This window comes from Engystomops pustulosus, chromosome 5 (genome assembly GCF_040894005.1).
Source record: "Engystomops pustulosus chromosome 5, aEngPut4.maternal, whole genome shotgun sequence".
Classification (NCBI taxonomy): domain Eukaryota; kingdom Metazoa; phylum Chordata; class Amphibia; order Anura; family Leptodactylidae; genus Engystomops; species Engystomops pustulosus.
The window spans coordinates 66,555,263-66,569,508 of NC_092415.1; the positions used below are offsets into that span (position 1 = coordinate 66,555,263).

Sequence of the window (14,246 nt, forward strand, 5' to 3'; positions counted from 1 at the left end):
TTTTACATAGCTTAGAATTTATCAAATATGTTTTATTCTACTGCTCTGTTCCCTGAACAAATAATGTATAGTTTATGGCTCGCTATTTACACATCTTTGTTTCTCTGTTAAGCTCTGCCCATTACCAGCTGTCAGAAATGCAATACTTCCGGCATCACACTGATCCAGATTACAGGGCACTGTGTTCTCTAAAAGAAGAATAAGCCATTTCTTAGCGTTCTCTCTACACTGGTATGTAATTCTCTGTTTTTACTTGTTTTTACTATCTAAAAAAAGAGGTTGGGATATCTAAAAAAAGAGGTTCGAAATTTTCAATCTCTGAAATGACTTGTCACTGGGAAGCGTATGTTTAAATATGGGAGCTATAAATATAAAACACGTACACCAAGTTATACACCAAATCTTAGCCCACTAGTCAGCATGGAAAATGGAATAAAATAAACATATCTGTTTGCATCTCACTTCAGTTTTCATAAAACTGAAAAGAAATGTCTAAAGGACACCCACAGATGATTTCTGTTCTGCTTTGTTTCTCTTTTGACTTGAATAGAATAAAACATGTATTTGACCGCCAGTAAATGGCTTGCTGATGCCAACTGAAGGCTTTTGCATCGATAAATCCAATTGAAATCCACCTTAGCTTCTGTATCCATAGTAACAGACAAACTGACACTTTTTATAATAACAATGATCAGCTGAAAAAGAAGATCCAAATGTTCACCTACCATTAAATCAGATTTACAAAAGTAGCCAATGGAAAAAACCATTGCAAGGTCATGCTCTGGCTTAACAAGGTGAGATATTAGAGGCTTTTCATGCGCATTATTCTTTTATACCTTTCTATATAATAATGTTTTGAAACACAATAGAACATATTACAAGTTACAATAGAATTGAGTCTAAATTCAGCCTAGAGTAACAGAAAACGGGGTCATGGGTCAAAATTTGGCACATCATGACAGATGATTGGCATGTTGAATTAGTCTTCAGTAAATAAACCAAATGATGGCATAAAATTAGAAAATGATTACTTTGTATCATGTTACCTTCCATCTTACTGTGCTTCTATGATTTATAATAGACAAAAAGCTCAGCAATCTTTCCAATTTTTGCCATTATAAATAACAGAAGCCTCCTCTTTGGTAACTAATAATATTATTATTTTTATTATTTGTAGAGCACCATTCATTGTATGGTGAAGTACAATCGTGAAAGTCACAGATAAAACAAGCACAAATAAGTACAAAAGACTCAAAACTAGGCTGAACTGCCACATGTGAAAGGAGGACCCTGCCCATGAGGGCTCGCAATCTGTATATTATACTGAGAGTCTTCCATTTAGTATGAGTATTTTCATTATATTGTTCTCCTATGGAGATTTCCTAATGGAAAGGAATAACAGTGGTATGAACCCGCCCCCAACCAATTGTCAGGGGTACTCCCGCGATCCATGTCGATCCGCTGTCTGCCGGTTCCCGTCCCCCTGCCCTCACTTACCTCTCCTGGCTCCTGTCTGTGCTCCGGCTCCCGGCGTGTAGGCCGCATGCCTCCTTGCCTGCAGTTGCGCGCTCTCACCACTAGTGGTCGCGCGCGCCTTAAAGGGCCAGCTTCCTCCTAATTGGCTCCTGCTAATCCGGCACCTCCTTTCTCTCCCTGACGGATCTTCTCCTAGGATCTCCTATGGTTTCCATGCCAGGCTTCCCTAAGCCGTTCCTGTGGAAGAGAAAGCCCATTAGCATTTCCAGATGCTTTCCAGTGTTCCTGTGTGTCTTCAGCATTCCCATACGCTCCTGGTGTGTCCTGTCTTCCAGCATTTCCAGAAGCCTCCGTGTCTCCTGTCTCCAGCGTTCCCATACGCTCCTGGTGTTCCTGTCTCCAAGGTTCCCATACGCTCCTGATGTGTCCTGTCTTCCAGCATTTCCAGACGCCTCCGTGTCTTCTGTCTCCAGCGTTCCCATACGCTCCTGGTGTTCCTGCTGTGCCTCCCAGTGTTCCAGTCCAGCAGTGTCTGCAGTCCGTGCCAGCATTACCAGTGTTCCTCTGTGTTGATGCTGTCATACCAGGCTTGGACTGTTTCCTGCACATCCCTGTACCTTGGCTGCCACCGCGGGACGCATACCATCTCCTCTCTCCGGACTCTTCCCATAGAGACTTTTAGCTCTGTTGTCTGTGTGACCTGTTACAGCAAGAACCGTCCACGGACTCCGCCAAGGCCATGGATCCCCTCATGGACTGTTCCAAAGACCCATACCAGTTGCTGACAGATGTTCTCGCCCAGCAATCTCATCTGATTTTTTCTTGGGGAGAGGATCTGAGCAGGGTTGCCACCCTGCTCCAACAGCTGCTAGACTCCCGGCTACCACAGGCTTCACTCCTGCAGCTTCCCAGTGCTGCTTCGGCTTCCATAGAGCCACTCCAGCCTGTCTCCATGCCTCAACAGCTGTTTGATTGCCAGCAACCACAAGTCCGGCTTCCATGTCGGCCTCGCTTTGCTCCGGTGTTCCAAAAGCCGGGCGCCGTGCTTCCTAAGCTTCCAAGCTCCACTCCGGTTTTCCTAGAACCACTGCAGCCGGCCGCCATGCTTCCACCGCTTCCAAGTTCTCCTCCGGCTTTCCCAGAAGCCGCTCCAGAGTCTCTTGCTTTCCCAGAAGCCACTCCAGAGCCTCCACCGGCCTTCCCAGAAGTCGCTCCAGTGTCTCCACTGGCCTTCCCAGAGGTCGCTGCAGTGTCTCCACCGGCATTCCCAGAGGTCGCTCCATTATCTCCACCGGCCTTCCCAGAGGTTGCTCCAGTGTCTCCACCAGCCTTCCCAGAGGTCGCTCCAGTGTCTCCACCAGCCTTCCCAGAGGTCGCTCCAGTGTCTACACCAGCCTTCCCAGAGGTCGCTCCTATGTCTCCACCGGCCCCATTTGCGTTTCCAGACGCTTTCCTGTGTTCCTGTGTGTCTCCAGCATTCCCATATGCTCCTGGTGTTCCTGCTGTGCCTCCCAGGGTTCCAGTCCAGCGGTGTCTGCAGTCCGTGCCAGCGTTACCAGTGTTCCTCTGTGTTGCTGCTGTCATCCCAGGTTTGGACAGTTTCCTTCACATCCCTGTACCTTGGCTGCCACCGCGAGACTCATACCATCTCCACTGGTCCACAGACTCCTCCCTCCGGACTCTTCCCATAGAGACTTTTAGTTCTGTTGTCTCTGTGACCCGTTACACCAATTAGTCTCAGTGTAAGATGTTGTGCCCTATAAAATCTAGCATTTGTCGGTAGTTTGTTGTTTGTCCTGAAGCAGTAAATATTTGTGCAAAGTCATAAGAAAATCAATACAAATTGACTTAATTGCATCAAATAGCTTTACAGTTCTTTGCTGCAAATAAGGCTGAAATATAGATCTGGATGGATCTTTGAGCAGTTCATCTGTTCTCTTATTACATATTCATGTCTCTCATTAAAAAAATACAATATTTTCAACAGTTCAAGCTTATTGGTATGGAAGTAAACCTTCCAATCTATAGCAGTTTCCATAAATTAGAAGGAAGTCAGTCTAGTCTTATAATTGTCAATGATCATCAGTGAACTACCCTTTGGTAGATTCTGCAGTGAAGTGAGTGTTGGAAGAGGAATATGGCTATTATAGATTATAAAAGATCTCCTATAATTCTACCTACATTTTCACTTTTTTATAGTGGCTTCTTTATATAAGATTTTCTGTTTGTTTTTACTTTATTTTATTTTGAAAAAATGTTTTAAGTGCCTTTTTTAGACAAAACTTCAGCATCTCTATTGTGTTTATCATAGAACGGATTCTTACAGGTGCATGAAGAGCAGTGGTTCCCATCTAAGCTGTTAGTGTTAGTGTTACACTGATCTCAAAGGTTTTAAATACAATGAAATAAGAATCAGAAAAATAATAAGAAGGTTCAACATTATTGCCCCGCCAAGTGTTGCTACTTAACAGCCCTTTGCAGACTCTGCAGATTAGTAAGGAATATAACATGTGTGTTGTGAGATAAAAACATTTCCACAAAAATTGTTATTCTCATGCCCATAAAAATGGGACATGATGTAAATAGTAGTAGAGAATGAGCTGTGTCATGTGACCAAAACCTAGACTCCTTGGGGCAGAATTAAAAAATGTTATATTATTATAAAATAAGCAGGACAAAGTTACACTTAGATTTATCAAAATGATAAATCTGTTTAACATTAAATGGTTTATACCAACTTTATTTATTATCCCCTATCCACAGGGTCATAACAATATGATAGGTCCAACTGCTGGGATCCTCACTGATTACAATAATACACCGTTGGGGATCCCATTTTTGCTATTTAACTGAAGCAGGAGGTCAAGCATGCATCCAGTTATTTCAATCAGTACTATGAAATGTTGTAAATTGGTGAGTACAGCATACTGGTCCCTTCAGCACTTCCATTTACTGTGGTAGGGGGGTGTCGGAAAGGTAAGTACAGAGTTTTATAGACTTGAGTATAAGCAGAGATTTTTTGTGCTGCAAAACTCGGCTTATACTCAAGCATATAGGGCAAATTTTTTATGAGGACTTGTTTTTTGTGGTAATATTTATATTTTCAAGTGGGTTAATTGCATTCATGGAGGTATGGCTAAAGGAAATCCTGCCTGAAGCGGACTTGTCCCCGATCTACGCACATAGGCGCACGTTTCAGAAAAACCACCACCGCCTGGGTCCCATCTGTAACCTATGCTGGCTAGACTTATCAGCAGCAAGGTTGCAATTATAAACCAGAATACTAACATCTCCATTTTCTAGTCTTCTCCGTTCCTCTACAGAAAATGAGAGCGTCCTTCACTGGTGTTAAGAGTCGTCTACTGGAGATGCAACTCTCCTTCAGTATGATCTTCCCATCACGCCTAAGAGTGATCCATGAGGATATATTACACTTCTTCAGTGCGCCGAGTGAGGCAGATTCATATTTGGACTTGCTACGCAGATATGCATGTCACTGATGCTTCTTGTAAGACGCTCCATATCTTCTATTTTTTCCACCAGTGGGTTTGTGGGTTTAAAGGGTCCGTCTGGATTCAAGTTTTATTGCTCACATTGTGACATAGTTTATTTAATGGTCAGTTAATACACCATTTCTACATGGACAATCTTCTAAGGTCTAGGAAAAGGGCCCTTCTCCCCATTTTTACAATATTGTATGGGCCTACACAGCTAAAAATATATATATGTTTGAGATACCAGCTGACTGGGGTTTGTGTTGCAGTATAACAACTCAGGTCCTGGATGCCGGCTCACAGAGCAATAGTCTGCTGCTTTAAGACCTCAGTACAGACTGCCCCTATTGTAGTTGCCACTTACTGAGCTTGCCTCCCCTCTAGGGCATAACTCAATTTGTGAGCCAAACAGGGGGTTGCAAGTATTCAGCGCAGCTGTTCTTGTTCCTAGGTTTTGTTTTATTGGTAGATCCAGTGCATTGTGCCACAGTACCACTCGTATGCCCCTACATGTCCTGTCCTGGAACGTATGAGGATTGTGAGACACTAAAAAATATAATGCTCTATTTGCGTACCTCCGCAGGATCTCGCCACATATAATTTGCCTCCAGGAGACCGACCTCGCACCACGGGGCGAACTATCAGGGACACACTTACATGCAGTGATTGTGTCTTTACAATCCTGGTTGCTAGTGCTGGGTATGGGCTGTGATGTCACAGCATGACACTAGCACCAGCAGGAACAGATTTCCCGCAATTTTCCTATGACGCGCCAACGTAGAAGAATACCCTTGTTAGCCGCTATAAAACCCTGATTCACCGGTCATTAAGGGGTTAAAGATAATGATGAAGATAATTCATTTTACATTTTTACATGACATATGTCTCGCTAATAACATCTGATATGTGTTCTATAATATATTGTGAAAAAATATATGGTTTATTAAATTTGCTGATCATCACTTCTGGTCAAGGGTCTTTTTTTTAAAGCTTTTGAAAAGTCCAAATTACTATAGAAACATAATGGAAAATGTTTTAACCTTTTAGTCTACAAAAAAAAACATTTGCTGGAATACTGTCTCAACATCCAAAAGCACAACCTGTCCGTGTGTTTACATATGTCAGCACAAGATGTAACACAAATCTTTTAAGTCATCAAAACCTCTCTGTCATAAATTTTTTTACTTTATTCATATTGAGCATTGAATTGAAAGGCTCACCCATAGATCCCTTCCAATTATATTGGGTTGTCATTAAATAGTCATTTTCAAAATGTATAGCGTGTAAAAAGCTGATGTGTTTGTGGCCAGAATAAATTTTCTTGTTTAACATTCATCTAAAGTGACAAGATAGTCAAGGCTATAAAAACATGATGCAAGCTATTTGCCTTGATAGATTTTTCCACTAAGTTATTGCTATGTACAGTGTCTGATTTGCCAGCAAGCTTTCCATCCAAGAGCACCACATTGTGCACTGATGTATTAAACGTCTTTGGATTAAGGTATGTTAAACAAGCTAAACTAGAGCTAAGTAAAATGAGTTTAGCATTTTATTCCAAACAATATTAGCTTATTATATGCAAACGTTCACATCACATTTGAATATTCCTTTAAATGAACTGACAGCGCAATATATCATGCCATGAAATGGTTAAGTCATTTGTATGAATTCCATTAATAAGTGCTATATGTGGGTGTCTAAATGATCTTTGTTCAGAGGTGTTATCTCCACATCCTTATGTGATTTATGCAGCCATAATGTTCTATTGGAAAGGCTCATTAATGTGAAATTACAGCTCGTACTGTCCACTCTTCACATATCTGTTCTCTCTCTCATCTCGTCTCAATTTTAACCAGTAGTAATATTACGGATATAAAAAAAAGTACTGCAGAGGCTTCATTTATTTTTTACATCCTCAACATTTTTTCTTGTTTGTACTTCTTTGTCTCAATTCACATGAACTTTATGGAAGCTGATTTTCTCTAACCTGAAAAACAGAACATGACCGGTCTTGTGCATCAGATCCAAAATAGATACGGTGCATTCTAAACAGAAGTTGATGATGTCATCATCAATGGAAAAAACTAGGTTTGAAAACATTTCAGTTTATTCACTGTTCCTGATGTTATTTATAGGCTATAAAACCATTTTTGCCTGACGACAGAGAACTTTTCTTCTAATGTTGAATGACTAATGTCCATATTGTAGGGGTTTAGGCTTTCTCTACAACAGCATTATAAAGTAGATTATATTTGTTGGACCTAACATTAATCACACAACTGTATTTCCAGCCTATACAATGCTCTGTAGACCAAACAACACAACAGCTGATGCGTGGTACACATCTCTCTTCTTGTTTGCAATGATTTGTCACTTTGGAGTCTTAGTCGTACAACTCACTGATCATTTTGAAGACTACTCTTTAGTTTAAGAGTAAAATCTTTCAATAATATGCAGTCTTTAAAAACCTTAGGGGGTATTTATATTTAAATAACCCAAAAATCTTTAGATTTCTTACATTTTTATTATACAATAGAATATATGTATATGTAGCAAGCATTAATATGACTGCCTGCACCGCAGAAGACAACATATGCCATTGTAAAAGTTGGGTTAACAATCTGTGCCCCACGGTTGTAAAAGGTTGAGGGTTAATGTAAATCAACACATCTTAGGAGGAGATATATGTAGGAGTCAGATGATATAGCTAACAAGCTATCAGTTATAATGTCCTTTGCTACTAATTCTACAATTAATAGGCTATCCATTCTTAAAGTACAACCTTGATCTTTAAGCTAACTAACATATGCAAATAGTAAATCCGTTAAGTATCAGAGTTGTGACTAACCCTAACATTGTTACTTTACACTGCCAACCACCAATACACAATACATTACTTTTAATAGACAATCCCTTTAGCCTGTACATGATCTCTGAAAGTTAATTTGTTCCTTCATTTCCTCGTGTACATCTCTTGGTGTATAATGTTCTCTTCTATTTGTTTCCTTTGTTAATGATTCTCCAAGTCCCTGACTGCTGTGATTTAGTTTAGTGTCATCCTCCCTGAAGAAAGCTCAAATCACTGCCCCTTACACTACAATCTTACACTAAACCAGAAAAATAGTCTTAGGAAAGTAACTAAAAGGGAAGTCATAGGACTTAACTTCCCACTTTAATAATACATTGGCCCACATTTACTAATAACAGTCTAGTTTGCCTGTGTAATGCATGAATCTAGAGCCCCCTGCACTTCTCCGACAGAGTGCACTACTATTTTTTGAAACACGTTTAACATGGGGTGACACACTAGTGCAGCCGCGACACAAAAGGGACGTGTGCAAAACATATGTGGCACGGACACTTCTTAAATATATGTACAAGCAGTTAGCACATAAAAGAACGGGCAAAGTCAGACACAAAACTGCCTGGCATGGAATGTAGAGCCTGGACACTGTGTTGCACCTACATTCTACTCCAGTCTCCAGACACACAGTCACCAGGTAAAACACATTTAGGGTGCAGTCACATGTTGCAGTTAAAACTGCATCAAAATCAGCTTTGAGGAGGTTTTAGGTGCAGTTTTGCTAATTTAACAGGTGAATGACATTTGTGGAACACCTTCAAAATCAAATTGACCCGTTCAGTTCATGTCCTTCACCTGTTAAATTAACAAAACTGCGCTTACAACCACCTCAAAACTGACTGTGATGCAATTGTAACTGCAATGTGTGACCGCACCCTTATTGAGCAGTTTTTCCCTCCAAAATCAAATTCACCCTTTGAGTTCATGTCTTTTTTAATTTTTCCTCAACACTACAGAAAGAAAAAAGATCTGTGTCATGAAGGCACACATCATTTAGCACTGGGAGTAGTAGAGGAGGTGTGTTGTTGGTTAACCTTATCTGGTTAATCCTACCATCTGTTGGTTATATGTACTCATGTACATTTTTTTAATTGGTTTTAAATGTGTCCACTTTTTGAAATTGTTCAATAAAAATGTATATGTACTATATTACTTGGCAGTTGACATGCAGTTTTAACTGCAATGTGTGGAAGCACCGTCTGGGTCACGTTCATCTTTATATATATGTGTATTACTTTGCAGATTAATCTAATTGAAGAATTACAAGCAATGTGACATTTATTAATACAGATTTTGTCTTTATTTTCATACAGGGAATGTAAACTAGAACTTTTGATCAGAAAAGGATTACATTTCAGAAGACAGATTTGGTAATGGCTTGTTATCTTTCACATATATTGCTAATAGGTGGTGGCTAATATTTGAATAAAGAATTAAACTATTATTCCAGACAAGAAATACTGAACAAAGGCTTATAAATTCAGTTTATATACATCTAGTGCAGCTAATTGTGAAGAAAAAACCTTTTTTAACCCCTTTAACGACTGCCATTTAAGGTTTTTATGGCAGTTGTTGAGGGTTTATCGATTGTAGGCCTGCTGGAGCTGGGCTTTGTTACCTACAAGAAAAACATTGCGTATAAGGGACTAGTATAAGTAAATTTAGTAAGTATACAAAAAAATCACATAACATATACAGGATAAGAGATAAAAACACTTAAAAATACACCCATAGGTGTATGAATCAACCCAGGGCTAAAGATTTAATAGCCCAAACAAGCCCCTGATTGGTAATTGCATACTGATGCCTTTATATATGATATTTTCTCTAGCAGAACCTAAGTACAAATAAGAAGGTAACTCAAATATACAAGCATAGTAGAACAAAATCATCATACAATACCCAAAATTTATCCAAAGAAAGGTAAAGAGAATGAAGGCATGGGCAGAATGGGGGGAGCAGACACTATGTGCATTGTCATTGGGTGACGATATGTGTGGGGTCTGCTTCCCCCTTCCCCCTGAACTGCCCATGCTTTCATTCACTTTACCTTTGTTGGGATGAATTTTCGGTATTGCATGTAATATTGTCGGTATTATTGTCGATATTTGTACACTTAATAAATTTCCTTGTACTTGTCTAACTGCTGTTCTTGTAGTTTACATACTTGTTTTGATGTGTGGACACGTATGGATAAAATGCGATCAAAAAAGGAACCCCAGGTGTATACATATCAAAGTACAGCTCTTTATGCAAAAAATAAGCCCTCACTAACCCACATGGATAGAAGAATGTAAAAGTTATGGCACGTGGAAAGAGACGGTGCATACAGGTTTTTTTTTCCCAAAAGGAAAAAAGGAAAGATCTGAGTGGGTTAATTATCCATTACCACCACAGGTAATAAAATATGGGCATCGTTGAATGCATGCAGCATAATGTAAAAGAACTTTAACCCCTTAAGGACGCAGGGTTTTTCGGCTCATTTCTCGCTCTCCAACTTCAAAAATCCATAAATTTTTCATTTTTACATGTACAGACCTGTGTGAGGGCTTATTTTGTGCGTAACAAATTTTACTTTCCTGTAATGTTATTTATTTTAACATGCCGTGTACTGCGAAGCTGAAAAAAAATTCCAAATGTGGAAAAATGGAAAAAAAAAAACGCACGTTCTTGTGGGCTCAGTTTTTTCGACTTTGACTGTGCACTCAAAATAACACCTCAGCTTTATTCTTTGGTTCGGTGCGATCGTGGTGATACCAAATTTATATAGGTTTTATTGTGTTTTAATACATTTTCAAAAATTTAACGAATGTGTACAAAAAAGAAAAACATTTTTTTGCCATCTTCTGACTTTTTCATACTTTGGTGCACGGAGATGTGTGAGGGGTCATTTTTTGCGAAATGAGGCGACGTTTTCATTGCTACAATTTTGAGGTCTGTCCGACATTTTGATCATTTTTTATTTCATTTTTTATGTTATGTAAAAAGGTGTAAAAGTCGCATTTCGGACATTTGGGCGCCATTTCCCGCCTCGGAGGTCTCCGCCGCCCGTAACCGTTTTTATATTTTGATAGATTGGGCATTTTGGGATGCGGCAATACCTAATATGTTTGTGATTTTTACTGTTTATTATGTTTTATATCCGTTCTAAGGAAAGGGGGGTGATTTGAATTTTTAATATTTTATTAATTTTTTAAACTTTTTTTTTCACTATTTTTTATACCATCTAGGGTACATTAACCCTAGATGGTCAGATCGCTCCTACCATATACTGCAATACTTCTGTATTGCAATATATGGCATTTTTGCAGCACATTCATTACAATGAGCCACTGGCTCATTGTAACGAAACTGCAGAAGCCATGTAGCCTCGTGTCAAAAGAAGACCCGAGGCTACCATGGCAACTGATCGCCGCCCCCCGATGACGTTCGGGGGCGCGGCGATCGCAATAAAGATGGCGGCAGCAATGACATGGTTAATAGCCGCAATCGGTGCAAGCACCGACCGCGGTTATTAGCGGTGGGGGTTTTCTGCAAAATGCAAAAACCCCCACCTTTGTATGAAGAGGACTCGGCCCGTGAGCCCTCTTCATACATCCCTTATACCTCTGCACCGTAGAGCTACGGAGCAGAGCGTTAAGGGGTTAAGGAATTTTGAATATTTACATTGCACTATTACTTTTAGCATTAATTAGAAAACAGTCCAGGCATTATTAATGTGCCATTATTAATCACAACATATAGATTCAAAAGTATCATGGTTTATAGTATGCGTTTTTTTTACATTATGAGTTTTCTGTGACCTTTTTACATTTTACCCAGAAACTCAACTACAGGTGCATTAGAGCATTCTCAACAGAACTCTAAAGAACAAAGTTACTTTATGTCTGCTTTTAATTCTCATTTTGATCAAAATACAATCCGAACAATGGAGTGATATGTACTTCAATTGACTTTTAAAGGAAATACCTATCTGTATCAAAATAAAAAAAGATTAGGCTCAGAAATAGAATCCCCTGGTCTTCCCATGCTGAGTATAATATATACTTGAGCCAGAAGTGTTTATTTGATGCCACTGCATGAATTATTATTTCCGTTGCAGCTATATCTTGTCAGTCTAGCACCACAACAGCAAATGTGTTCACAGATAATGAAATTATGTCTAGAAACGTTACCTTCCACTGCTGTCCTTTCAGTTAAAAATATAGCATTTAATGTAAAAAAGAGAACAGAAAAACAACCAAGTGATTGAAACCCCAAAACTATGATAAGGCTAGAAATAGAAAATGTTTGGAAAATGTGTCCTTGTACATTTAAAAGGAAAAAATAATGTGACACAAAAACAGATATTATATAAGCAGTATCACTTACACATACTTTTATTTTTCTTCTTTATGGCCTTGTATTGTTGAAAATTTATTTTAAAAATATGCTCTGTGCTCATTCTGTGAGCCCCTCTGTGTCATCTCATACTTGTGTACATTCCCCGCTGCCCTTCATGCCTGCCACCTTTATCCTGCCTTTCAGCTCTATCCAATTCCCATGTATGCACGATCAAATGGAGACAAGGGCAGAAAATACGGCAGAAAGGAAGGGTTTCTGGGTGCATGCTTTACTGTGAGACAACAGGTGCTCCCTAGAGCCCCCAAGGCTCAAAAGTATATGTTTAAAAGTTAATTTTACAAAAACAAGGACATAAAGGAGAAAATTAAATGCGAATGCAGACCAACGGTGCCCGTCAGGAACTTATAAAGGCTTATATAACTTAATTTCCTTAAATGATGTGAAACAAATATGACTCTTTAACTATAAACACAAATTTGCATTATTTTTCAGTGCAAGTGAAAGTACGTTATTGCAAATCAACTAAAATTTACAAAATCATAAGATGGATAGAGCAACAGAAATGAAGAAGGAAAATACTGGTTATGCAAATGGGACTTCAATGCCTCCAAACCATACTCAGTGCTTAACCATCAATGTCCCAGAGGAAATCTTCTTCACCATTTCTATTCTAGGTGTATTGGAAAATGTTCTTGTTTTCACTGCTGTTATCAAAAACAAAAAGCTCCACTTACCTATGTACTTTTTTATTTGTAGTTTATCATTTTCTGACATTTTAGGAAGTCTTTACAAAATTCTAGAGAGCATTATGATGATTTTGGCTAGCTATGGCCATCTTCAGAAGAAAGGTAAAATTGAGAAAAAGATGGATGATATTATGGATTGGTTTTTCGTTTTGTCTTTACTTGGATCAATTTTCAGCCTCTCCGCTATTGCTGCAGACCGATACATTACCATCTTCTATGCTCTTCGCTATCACAACATTATGACTATTAGAAGAGCTTGGGTCATTTTAGCTGCCATATGGGTGGTAGGCGGCGGGATGGGAATAGTTATAGTTATCTTTTTTGATTATACCATTACTGTAATGTGTTTTACATTTTTATTTTTTTTGCTGTTAGTCTTTATAGTATGTCTTTATATCCATATGTTCCTTTTAGCGCAATCACATGCAAGAAAAATATCTTCACTCTCTGGTCAGTGGAATTCTGTGCAGCAAAAGACAAATATGAAAGGGGCTATTACATTGACCATTTTATTGGGTGTTTTCATTTGTTGTTGGTTTCCATTTATTCTACATCTCTTCTTATTCATATTTTGCCCTCAAAATCCTTATTGTGCTTGCTATATGTCAACTTTGTATGTAAATTGTACACTTATATTATGCAATTCAGTGATTGACCCTTTCATTTATGCATTCCGGAGTCCAGAATTGAGGAGCACTTTCAAGAAAATGTTCCTTTGCTAGATGGTTAGAAAAGCATAAAATGCATATGGCACAATAGAATAAAGACAACCTAATTGGCTGCTTCTTTACAATAATTTACCCCTTATTTAAGTTTAGATTGGTGGAAGTCCAAGCTATTGCATTTCCTCCAATCTGGTATTTATTCTCTTTCACAATTTTTGTTTTTCCTGAATACCATTTTAAGTAAAAGAAAGCCAAAGTAGCAATGCTATTCATGCTAATCTTATGGGTGCTTGGTATAGTAGATACGGTTGAAAAAAGACACTGGACCATCAACTTCAACCTAAAAGAATAGATCATTGGAAAGATACCTGTACTGCCCATATACACTCACCGGCTACTTTATTAGGTACACCATGCTAGTAACGGGTTGGACCCCCTTTTGCCTTCAGAACTGCCTCAATTCTTCGTGGCATAGATTCAACAAGGTGCTGGAAGCATTCCTCAGAGATTTTGGTCCATATTGACATGATGGCATCACACAGTTGCCGCAGATTTGTCGGCTGCACATCCATGATGCGAATCTCCCGTTCCACCACATCCTAAAGATGGTCTATTGCATTGAGATCTGGTGACTGTGGAGGCTATTTGAGTACAGTGT

General features: G+C 39.0%; 1 protein-coding gene across 4 annotated transcripts in view; it reads left to right on the forward strand.

Moving 5' to 3' along the window:
* Positions 1-13,645, forward strand: part of MC2R (melanocortin 2 receptor) — a 33,012-nt gene extending 19,367 nt beyond the window's left edge. The window contains exons 2-4 of one of the 4 annotated variants that reach the window (XM_072154705.1): positions 113-231; positions 9,147-9,203; positions 12,670-13,645. In XM_072154705.1, the coding sequence (XP_072010806.1) occupies positions 12,722-13,645 (924 nt within the window). In that variant the 5' untranslated portion in view covers positions 113-231; positions 9,147-9,203; positions 12,670-12,721. Of the gene's footprint in view, positions 1-112; positions 232-684; positions 795-6,975; positions 7,059-9,146; positions 9,204-12,669 lie in introns of those variants that run through there. The other 3 variants (XM_072154704.1, XM_072154706.1, XM_072154708.1) reach the window with 3 other exon arrangements.
* The last annotated feature ends 601 nt before the right edge of the window (positions 13,646-14,246 follow it).